This window comes from Hippoglossus stenolepis, chromosome 1 (genome assembly GCF_022539355.2).
Source record: "Hippoglossus stenolepis isolate QCI-W04-F060 chromosome 1, HSTE1.2, whole genome shotgun sequence".
In the NCBI taxonomy this organism is placed as follows: domain Eukaryota; kingdom Metazoa; phylum Chordata; class Actinopteri; order Pleuronectiformes; family Pleuronectidae; genus Hippoglossus; species Hippoglossus stenolepis.
The window spans coordinates 8142444-8154172 of NC_061483.1; the positions used below are offsets into that span (position 1 = coordinate 8142444).

At 41.2% G+C, this 11729-nt stretch overlaps 1 protein-coding gene across 1 annotated transcript; it reads right to left on the reverse strand.

Annotated features, from left to right (window-relative positions):
• Positions 1-45: 45 nt before the first annotated feature.
• lysmd2 (LysM, putative peptidoglycan-binding, domain containing 2) lies at positions 46-6016 on the reverse strand. Its single transcript, XM_035159488.2, has 3 exons — positions 5526-6016; positions 3776-4113; positions 46-807 (listed from the first exon to the last, which is right to left on the reverse strand). Exons 1-3 carry the CDS (start codon positions 5775-5777, stop codon positions 756-758), a joined length of 642 nt encoding a protein of 213 aa, XP_035015379.1. The 5' UTR covers positions 5778-6016; the 3' UTR covers positions 46-755.
• Between the last annotated feature and the right edge of the window lie 5713 nt (positions 6017-11729).

Genomic DNA, 11729 nt, shown 5'->3' on the forward strand with positions numbered 1-11729 from the left:
CTGACATGCACCTGTGCTGCCATGGAAACACCTGAGAGCTTCACGTCTGGTTTAAATACATGTTTATTCTCTCCAAACAAAACAAAACAGAATTTAAAAGCACAATTAAACAGCTGTTACACACATAAATAATACATTCACACTTCAAAAAAAAAAATAGAGCAGTCCCTTCTGTTCCTAAAGCAAAAAGCTTTCGATGGAGGCAAATGGAACAAAGGCTGGAGTCCGTCCACCGCCCCTGAGAGCGGTGCGCTCATTCTGGGTAAACACTGATGCTGAAGGCCTGAAAATGCTCCTCAATGTTACTATTCTAAGAGGAGGATTGAGAACATCGGCAGCAGTTAGCAAGTCTAACAAGCTAATCCGTCTGGAGTTGCTTAGCACTCAGAGTGAGACTGTGTGTGTGTGTGTGTGTGTGTGTGTGTGTGTGTGTGTGTGTGTGTGTGTGTGTGTGTGTGTGTGTGTGTGTGTGTGTGAACTTATGCAGCAGGTGCGTTCTGTACAGCAGCTTCAGAAGCATAAGATAAGTGGATGGGCACATGTGCTCTGATTAACTCTCCCTGTAACACTGTACAAAAAAAAACAATCATATACATCATAATAACTGCACAACAATAAATAAAAAGGCAAACATGACACTTTTGTTCAACGTGGTTCGGTAAAAGAAAAAGCAGAAATAAAGAAAAGTAAGGAGATTGTGGTTGTGTGTGTGTGTGTGCTTCCGGAACAGGGCCTCAGGTAAACAGACTAGTCTCTCATATCTCCTGGTACGACGTTGTAGGGGCCAAGTAGTTGTCTTCGTTGCTCCTGCAAATGAGAAAAAGATTTACAACCATAAATTTTCATGGGAAATTTTCCACAATGGAAACAGGTTTTAATATAGCTGCCCACACAGACGTGCTTCCCCCTTCCTGTCTTCGTCACCACAGTGTCTAAGGTGAGTGTGTGAATAATGGATGAGGCTGATCGAACGGCCGCGTCAAGGCTGACGGCTCATCTGGACAGAATAGAGCCTTTTAGTGCAACGCAAACAAATCTCTTGGAGTAACATCATTAATTTAAAAGATTTTCACAAATAGTAGTTTCACAAATACAAGCTGTCAAAAGAGCTGCTACACTCTGACGGAGTCAGAACTGACGGAGGAGCGTGGCTGCAGAGAAATATTATTAATTAGGGGAAGAATTGGGGAAAGATCAAAATCAATCTAGGACGGACTAGAGAGGCTTTACAGCGTAGCTTTGAAGAGAGGACAGAGAACTGTAAAAGTAGGAGGCTCAAAGAAAGTTTCCACAGAGTGGGGGATTTTCTCGGACTGGAAAACATCCCAAAGGAGCACGGTAATCAATCCTCGAAACTTTCCAAGAAACTCAGAAAAGCTAATTGGCCCGATACAGTCCAGAGTTATTGATTTCCTCCGGGGATGCAGAGGAAGGCAGAACTGAGATCTGTCTAACTCCGTGATAGTCAGCTGTTTAAAACCACCTTTAAGCAAATTCTATGTTAATCTCTCGGTCAGCAACAAGACAGTTAATACTAAACAAAATCAGATTTGTGACGTTTCTTTGTTCATGAACAAAACCAGCGAAGAGGAATTATTCCACTTCCTGGGCCTTTGTTTACAGCATTAATATATTTATGCATAGCAACAGTTATTTGTTTGGCATCAGTGTTTCTTTAATCTGCCGTTTATCCTCGTAATCCTCTCTTTTAATTATCCTACCTCATAATTTTGTACCATAAATAATGTTTCAAATGATTATAATAAATGTAAGTGATAGGACAGATGTGTTTGGACCTAACAGCAAATTGCAGGATGGCAGAATATTTATCGAGGGTCTTTATGTCAATCCCTAGTTACTGATCAAATGTAAAAGGTAATGTCTCAACCAGCTGTTCCACATTATATTCCTGTCAGTGAATCTTGTGGTTCGTCTCATCCTCAGGAGAAAGCCAGGCAGGCGTGCGGCTCTGTGTTTGCTCTGGGACTGATACAACAAAGTGATCCTCTGTTTGTCTAAAGGCCAACCTGACATGTGGCTGGAGTCAGACACTAAGCTGATCCTAAAGCTCGGCTCGCTCCTCGGCTCGCAGGTAAACAAAAACTGCGTCTCCATGTTTGCTCAAGGCTCGTGGCTTCGTCAAACACGGCACAGGTTTACAGTTACAGGCACATCCTGGCAAAACTGAAAGGAAATATGATTCCAGTCAGTGGCTCTGAAATAATGAAATACTTTGCTTACATATAGTATCACATGGACCAATGACTGTTGATCACATGTTGCTAATTAAGATAGTCCTTTAAATGAGTTTCAATTGAGTTAGTGATATAATGCAGTCATGGGATGTTTTACTATATATTGATTGAGGGAATTCTCGCTCTTACGCTTATAAAAAAAAAAAAGAATTCAATTAAATCATATCACGCTATAAATAGAAAAACTAAATTATATAAAGCCTACATTTTATTATTCTGTAAATTAAAGGGATATGATGAGGAATAAACTGTTCAGTTGATTTAATCCAGAAAGAAAGTCCCTTCTTATGTTCTTTAGGAAGAATTGTAGTGTGAACATAGTTTCGACCACCAGATAATAGAAAATATATATAATGGACAGTTGATGCTGGTGTAGTGACCAGAAGGGTCAGATAATGTCCCTGAGCTGGGCAGGATGAGCTGCCACAGGAATTCATACTGAAAACACTCCAGAATGAGAGAGATATGTTAAGACTGTGTTTGTGTGTTTGTGTGCGTGTTTGTGTGTGTCGTCAGAGGGGTGTGACTCAGTCCTGACTAAACTGATAATACCAACAAAGCCTGTTTCTCCAGAATTCTCCAAATCTGCCAAGCATCCATTACTACCTCGCGACCAGGCAGATGTGAAAGCGTTCCCTGTCTCAACACGCAGTGGACGGACCTGATTCGACACGATCTGCTGAGTGTTGCATAACCGGGCATCTGACTAGCACATCTGATCTGGAGAGCCCCGATTCCGATCTTGGATCTGCCCTCTGTGAAAACATTTTGCCTGCTTTGTTTGCATTTCCTGTTGACCGGGACCTCTGACGAGCTCCCGCTGAGCTCAGGGTCGAGAGTCTGGGCCTCATTTCCTACAAGGATCTGAAGCCTGAAGCTGTGTTTCAAGGAGCCTTTGCAGGAACTCTGAGCTTTTCCACCGCAAGGACCAGGGTCTAAATCATAGTTCGGGGAAATCTTTTGACCCCCAAAAAAGACCCTGCTCGGGGGGGAGTACAGTAACCTTTGGGGTGGGGCTTGTATCGCTGAGCCTGGTTGTTTGAGTACTCCACCGTTTTGTTTCAGGAGGTCAACCTTCGCAATACATTATAAAAACCTGTCTGAAAGCCTTTTCTGGTGTTTTGAAGTGTTCTTCTCTTTTCTGATCAACATCTGAGGATTTTGGTTCCATTGTGAGTCCATGAGTTGGGATCAATTGCTTTTGGGGAAAGGGGCTGTGACCAACACCAAAGATCTTCCTACAGAGGCTGGAATACATCGTACAAATGTTTTCTGTCTACTAAACCCTGTAAACACTCACAGTTTGGAAGGCAGAAAAAACTCTGTGGTCATGATCATCCAGCTGATGAACACCAAACCAGGAAAGAGCTGCAGACAGGTTTACTTATTTATACGAGGCTGAAGTCAACCATCTAACCAGTTTACCCATATTTTAAAAACCTTAACTTTTGCTCACATCCACACACAGACAAGATGAAGCAGATAGAAGCAGATGTCTGGGGGGGTTTTCATGGCCTCACCTTACTTCCTCTTCTTTCAGCCTGCGCGCCGCCTGCTTTGACTGTTTTATTTGCAAGTCCAGTCTGTGTAAGAAGTCTTTGGCTGACAGCTCCTCTGGCTGGGTGGGTTTGGAGTCCTCTGATGGCGGGGATGGAGGCGGCGAGGGTCCCTCAATATCCGGTGTAACAGAGGGCGAGTCCCCCTCCTGGCACGCCGTTTCGCCATCCCCATCGGGCGACTCTAGAGAGAGTCCGTTAAATGTGTAGCGCTTCTCGGACGCCACGGGGATGTTGAGGCTGTTCCTCAAGAAGATGCAGTCGTTGCTGAACAGCTTGTTGGCTCTCTTGACCTGCTCCATCTGGCACATCAGGGTGACATTGAAAAAGATTGTGTTAGAAACTGCTTCTGTGGCTCTAACACCACGATCAGTATCGTTTCCTGTTTTTGTCCTGTGCCTCATCAAGTGAAAACCTTAATATGAAACCACTCTCACAGGCTTTGTACACACAGCTTATGCTGCTATTATAGTGTCAGTCAGTTGTTGACCCATTTAGAACTGACGTGTGTGCGGTTTATATGATACAATCAGTTCAAAGACATGTTTTAAATAAATGGTGATTCACTGACTTACTTGCAGAGAAGGCAGGGAAGATGAAATGCATTATGAGAACTGTCGTTTGTTTTTAAAGGAGCATTTCAGTGCCTGTAAAGCACTTTGTTTTGAAAGGTGATACAAAATCAATGGAGATGTTCCCATACCAGCATCGGAAGTGCCTCCAATACTTTTTTATTCCGTGTCAGTCATTAGCAAGTGTGCAAATCTATCTACCAATCAGTTACCAGGTCTTCACAGTGTATTAGTTTCACCCAGATAAAATGCTATTTACCTTTCCCAGAATGCACTTTCTTCTTCACTGCTACAAAACAGCAGTTGCACTGAGCTGCCCCTAGGTTGTGATTAAAGAGCAGCGAAGAAGAAGTGTTCTGTATGTAAGTAAACCTCAGTTTCAAGGGGCAGCACAAATGTTGCCATAACAACAACATGAGGCCATGCATCAATGACATCATCACTTCCATACAGGGTTGGTACAGCAAACAGTGGGTAAATGTTTTATACGTTATTTTCTTAAATGCACTGGTATCAGATTGGTTCAGTCCAGACATGGGAATGGAAAAGGGACAAATGGAATTGGAACATCTCTAGTAAGAATACATTCAATTGACATATGACTGGGACAATGAACCCGAGGCTACTGGACCAACTGGAGGTTTGAGGATGTTGCATTTACTTTAAAAATGAAAGCACAACCAAGAAGTCAAAACTGAGCCCCTGTTCCCACCAGAGGAAGTGGAACACACACACGATACCAATGCACTGGGTGCAAACTGTTCTTGAACCGAGGGTTAAACGAGGTATTTGTGGCCTCTGGTTCACTTTGGGACATTGTCTGAGTTTGAGGAAGGGAATCAAACCCCCTGGTGTGATGGTACATCAATGTACACAAAGGTACTTGTTCATAGTTTGTCATCTCTTTTATTGAGTCTCTTGTTTATAGGCTATTCTATTATATTAAGTACTTTACAGTGTACTGTAGTACTTTGGTGTGGATCATTTACTTAGGGAGTATGTGCAGTTTTCTATCCATCTATCTTTCTTTATCTATCTAAACCTTGTGTGTCACATAATACTCCTCTCACCAGTGAGTATATACAGTATATATCTACCAGGTGAGGTTTCCTGTCCTCGCAGTACTCGTGTAGTACTCTTACCGTGACACCGTACTTCAGCGCGATGCCCTGCAGAGTATCGCTGTCTGAAACCCGATGCTCGATGTATTTCTCCCCCAGAGAGGACGTGACGCTCGCGGTGCTGCCGTAGGAGCGGATCTTGGTCCGGGCCAGGCTCTGGGACAGCTCGCTCTCCGACTCGGAGCCGGACCTGGAGCGAGGGAAGATGGGCTGACCGAACCGTCCTCCTCCTCCTCCATCCCGCATCGGCAGGACGGGCGAGAACTCCGCCATCTTCTCTTGAGTCAATGAAGCGGCCCCCGTCGCCTCCGGCTTGTTTTGAAGGCTCCAGTCGCGTCGCTGCGGGGACGTGAGTCGCCGGGTTAGGCGGCAGGGAGGCTCCCAGGCCCGGTCACGTTCACCGTGTCGGCCCCGGGGAGCAGAGACATGTTTCAGGGTAGAATCACCTCACGAGCCGCTCTGGTCACAGATCCGTTGTGTTGACGTCATAACGTACAGCGCGTCAGGAAGAGCAGGGACACAGCTTCCGGTTGCACTTTCAAAATAATTCAACATTTAAAAACCATATATCTTCATTACTTTAACAAGATTTTGTATCTATAATATATGTCATTAATAATTATAAAATAATAATAATAATAATAATCATTATTATTATATAATTTACTAGCAGGTCCTTGGAGTAGGCTTCGATACGATGATAGTCACCGGTAGACACATTTTCTTTAAAGTCATTTTGGGATTAACTAATAGAAAAGAATATATATATATGTATTAATAATAATTGTTATTATTATGATTAGTAGTAGAAGTAGTATTAGTATTACCATTGTTGTTAATAGTAGTAGAAGTAGTAGTAGTAATTTTGAGATTAATGAATACAAAAACAGTCTATTCTTCTTCTTCCTATTCTTGTTATTATTATTATTAGTAGTAGTAGTAACAGTTGTAGTAGTAGTAGAAAAAGAAGAAGATGTAGTAGTAGTAATAGTAGTAGTGATATTATTATTAATAATAATGCCAAAATTAGTACATGTATTTAGAATAAAGTGGAGTAAACTAAAACTTGCTTCAACCAAATTTCTCAAACAGGAAGTAGCCAACTTATTTGCTTGATTAAAAAGTTGCAAATACAACAAAGTAGTTCTAGCACAAAATACGAAATGGGGTTTATAAGAATCTATATTACAATTTTTGCTGATAAATAAATAGAGATGCTACATGTCTACGCTTGCATTCCTTGAAGTAGCTTGCTCTAAACTCGAGCAACACTAGCAGAGGTAACTAATATTAAATAGTCTCATTCAATCATCTGTTCTAATGTTCTTGTTCGAAGATTTAAAAATACTTTTAATGATAATGTTTCTATTTCTTCTATATAGGAGGGTGGTGGGCCTTTTTAATGACTACATCCAGGAGCCCAAGTTCTCATAATCCGTCCAGGTCAGGGCCCCACACCCTCAAAGGCCCCGAAAGAAACGAGAGATAATGAGTTTGAAATTGAATCAATTGCACATTTGCTTGTTAATCCTGAATGTGCACCACACAGTCACAATATACACTCACTGCAATGGGACCTTAAAGCAACAGCTGTAATACTAGACTTCTTAATCTTAAGGCCCCATCTTGAAGAGGAGTTTTAAATTACAGCCTCCCAGGTAGACACATTTGTTTGGCTCAACAATGGCCCTAATGCGGCTGACCAGAAAAAATAACTCGGCCCGTTTTAACCCAGTTTAAATGTCGCCCCACAACCATAGTTAGGATTTATTGATTTAATAAAGGGTATTTTACTGAATGAATTGATATGATGATTGGCTCGAATGTAAGATTAAGTTGGTTATCAACTCACTTTTTTGTGTTACAGATAATGAAGTAAGGCGTTTCACATCATGTGGAAACATTCAGCAGGTCTCTGTGACCACTGACCGCTGCATGTGACATCTGGAGCCGATGCTGTTAGAAGCAGGAGGAACCTGCTCAACAGTCCCATGACCGACCATGCAGGAAAATAACGTGCTTCGAAAAGCTGTGAAAAAAGACAGATTTTTCCCAAGCTGGGATATCAGTGTCATAAAGTCTGGCAAAAGAGGAAGTGACTGGTTACTCACTAAATAGAATTTTTACACATTCCCTAAAGTTATATTGATATTAGTGTTAATCACCTTTTAAGAACGGGAATAATCAAACAGAGGTGATGCCGTCAAAGTAAAAAAGATACACAAAAAAACACATGTTATTTTCTTTCACTCTTTCTGCAGTGTTTATATTCCTCACTTCAAAATGATCCTTGAACCCACATGATAGGACTAAACACTGTAAAGAACGCATACAGTAGTTGTTGCATGTTTCAGTTTGATTGTACCAATTGAATTTTAACTTTTCAATACATTCATACTTTCAGCGTATAGCGTGACAGCCCGAGCGATGGCACTGATGATATCAAACATATATAACTTGTTCTAATTCACGTGTATATAAAGTCTCCATTATCTCCTGTTCCCTCTGCTCTGATGAAACCCTGTGTATCTTCAGTCCTGATCTGGACATGGACATGGAGTACAGTAAACTGAGGAGCAACAGGTCAGTTAATCATCAACAGACGGATAAATGAAAGACCTTAAATGAAAACCAAGATAAATCCCAGTTAAATAACCAAGTTATATGATAGCTATGGATGAACCCGCTGTGAGGGACAGAACTTCACTCATCATGGATTCATTACTGGATGGTTCAACACCTCCTGTCTCTATCATCTGTGCTCTTGGTATCATTCATGATTATTCAGAACCCAGAGTGGCACTGAATTCACCAAAGTTTTAAACATACACTCTAATTTAATAGCATTGCTGCTGAAAAGCATTGACTAACTAATAGGAAGACAAAAGCTGCAGGTGCGACTCGAGGATGCACGGGTCCTACCTCCATGAAATCTAATATGCTGAGGGACAAACACTGAGGGGAGCGACGAATGGATTCAGGATCTGTGAATGATTAATTTATTCAATTAGTCCCTGTTGGTTAGAGATGATGCTGTGGTAATCTCACTGCCTGGCATTTTCAGATGGAAATCCAGTCATTAATCGTACGTATCGGAACAAAGACCAGGAGGACAGAGCCGGTGCATTAATTATAAATGATGTTCTCAATGTGAGATGACACTTTTTTTAGATTGAACTGCAGATCAGCTCGGTGCTCGTGTTGCATTAGCTCCTCGTCTTTGGGCAGGTCTGCTACAGTTAGGAGAGGGAGGAGAGTAAAATCGTTTTCATGTTTAAAATTATGCAATTTTCCTCCATTGTTTTCAAAATCTACAGTGGCAGACGGACCACAGTAGAAATCTGATTACTTCACTCACACACCCCCCCTATCTTCTCGTCTGCTGTAGGAAAAACACACAAAGGAAATCATGGCTATAGATGAAGAGATGGAGGAGAAGCAACAACACCGTGAGTCATGTGTCACAACATCACCATGACAACACGCTCTGGAGCCGCCTCTTGATCCGGTTGCACCCGCAGGTCTCATCGTAACCAGTGAGCCTGTGAAGACTTCAGGTTTTTTAATGTTGAGAAACTCATATTTATTTATCGTAGAAGGGAAATAAATAACATCTAAACACAACAAGTTGAGGTTTAAGGTTAAATCCTATGACACAAACTGTGATTTGTGAATATTGGCTATACAAATACAATTTGATTGATTGATTGATTGAGGTACTTTCAAAGTGTTACACTGCTGTTTATTGATCTGGGTCAGCAGGAGGAGCAGGTCGTCCACTAACCAGAAGGTTGGCAGTTTGATCCCAGTGCCAAAGTGTCCTGGGGCAAAATACTGAACACCAGATTGCCCCTGATGTCTGTGACAGCAGTGTGTGAGTGATGAGTGATAGAGAGAGAGTGCACACAGATGCACTGTATGAATGTGTGTGTGAGTGGGTGAATAATAAAAGAGTTGTCATCACGACTAGAAATAAATACAGTACTAACAATCCAGACTGTTTTACCATTTACAATAAATGGGATTTATGCAGCTACATAAAGTTAATGGTTTGAGATGATGGGGACATCTACAGGATCATTTTTACTATTACACCATAATATATCTATGAGTTATTTCTGACCCCTGTCGGACATTTTAAATATTGCACATGTGCCATGGTATTATGTTTAACCACCAGATGGCGCCAGTTGATCAACACATACATTTAAAAGTTAAAGGATCTTGTTTTCAATAATTTAAGAAAACTTTAACATGTGTTCAGTGTTTATCTACAATGTCATTCACCTGTAAGTGTCAACATGACAAACTTTAGAAGGACGGGAGCTTCTTTGTTTAATGGAACCGGTCAATTTGGTTTGACAGAGTCTTTATTCAGGAGGGTTGTTCATCCACAAATATTTAACCACCACAGACATTATGAAACTTATTAACAACTACAGTTCAAGGATCAACAGCAACATAATTCTTAATCTGGATTCGTATAAAATAGTTTGTTGAAGGGAACCATTTCTTTATGTCACGGAAAGTCAAGTTAAACTTTTTATTAGAATCCAGAGCCAGCCACCGTTTTACAGCGCTGCTAATAATCCTTTTTCCACTCGGACTGGGACGTTCACTTGGCTCAATGCGTTTGACGTTATGAAGCCGAGGCAACTTGCTATTTTTAACCCAAATGGAGGGAAATTAATAAAACAGTGTCACTTGAGCTGCCTGGTAATGGAGATGGATGTCATTCCTGTAAAAGCTGACATTTAGGACAAAATGGCCACAGCCTCTTATTAAATCATACAATTATTAATTTCTTAATTTGCACTCTCAACTCCTTTTTAACTTTAACTTTCTTTTTGAAGGCTTCTCTTTTGTAGTGTCTTATGTTGCTTGTACAATTCATCAAGATGCCTTTGATATTACATGTGAAGCACTTTGAAATATGCTATACAAATAAAGGTGCCTTTCCTTCCTTAGCCAAACAGTTGCAGGGGTTCGGGGTTGCAGGGATCAGATGCTCGCTCACAGATGTTGCACATTTCTTCTCAGGGTCCACAGCTTGCACTCAGGACGATTACATAACCCAGTCAGGTATGAGGCAGTGTTTGAAGGACACATCACTGGTCCTGCCAACATGTCAGCTCTCACCTTGAGGCTTTTCAGCAATGGAAAGAAGAAAAAAATCAATAAACAGGTTTTTAAATCTGGTTTTATTTGTATCCTGCTGCCTGAATCATGAGTTCTGGTTCAGTTTGTGACCTACTTTCCTCTAAAATACACACGGTGTGTAGTTCTTTGTTTTTTCTAGTGATTGACTCACACCCTTGGCTGCTTGTGAATAAAGTACAGAACAAGTGTCCTTCCTCCGTCTCTCCTCTACATTATCTACACGCCTTTGTTTACCACATGCATGAGGTCACGATAGAGGCAGACTGCAGAGAGCTGTGTTCAGGGCTGAGTCACCAATCACCTGCAGGACCGAGCAGAACAAAGCTCGTGTGTGTCGGACGTCAGAGGATGAGAATCAGGGGAAGGGCAGAATTTTGTCAGCACTGACACGAGTTCATATCTGTGCAACATCTGCTTCTCTTTCCATCACTCTGCAGTTCACGTGGAGGCGAGTCGGTGCTGGAGTCAGGCCAGTGAAGTTTAATCCTCGTCAGCGTGACGGCCGGCGGGCTCCAACCTCTTCACCCATAACTAGATTAACATCATTAATAATCAGACTGAGCAACAAGTATCTATTACATGTAATGAATAAAAATAAACTTTATTTATATAGCATAGAGTTAAGAAATCCTCTAAAAGATTCAGTGATAAAAGCAATGAAAAAACTGTTTGAATGTCAATCAATCATCAATCCAAAGGAGCAAGAAAGAAAGAAAAACAGAACAATGTAAAATAATTCTAAAATGGCTTAAGGATACCCTTGTAAAAAAATGTTATTGTGAGATGACATCCAAATTACAGTAAAAGTAAGCTCAGACCACAAGCACATTAAAGGCACACGTATAAAACTAGAATGAGACTTTTAAAACCACATTCAAATTCACCAGAGCCTCATCATCAAATTTCACACACAAATATCATTCCCCTGAATATGCCTGATCTATTTTCATCAGGATCCATGAATGAGAAATCTGAGATATCAGCCAAAATGTAGAAAAACTCATAAAAGAAAGTGAAAACAATTCCTGTATCTTCCCCCAAGTGGTAATCCGTCATTTTCTCATC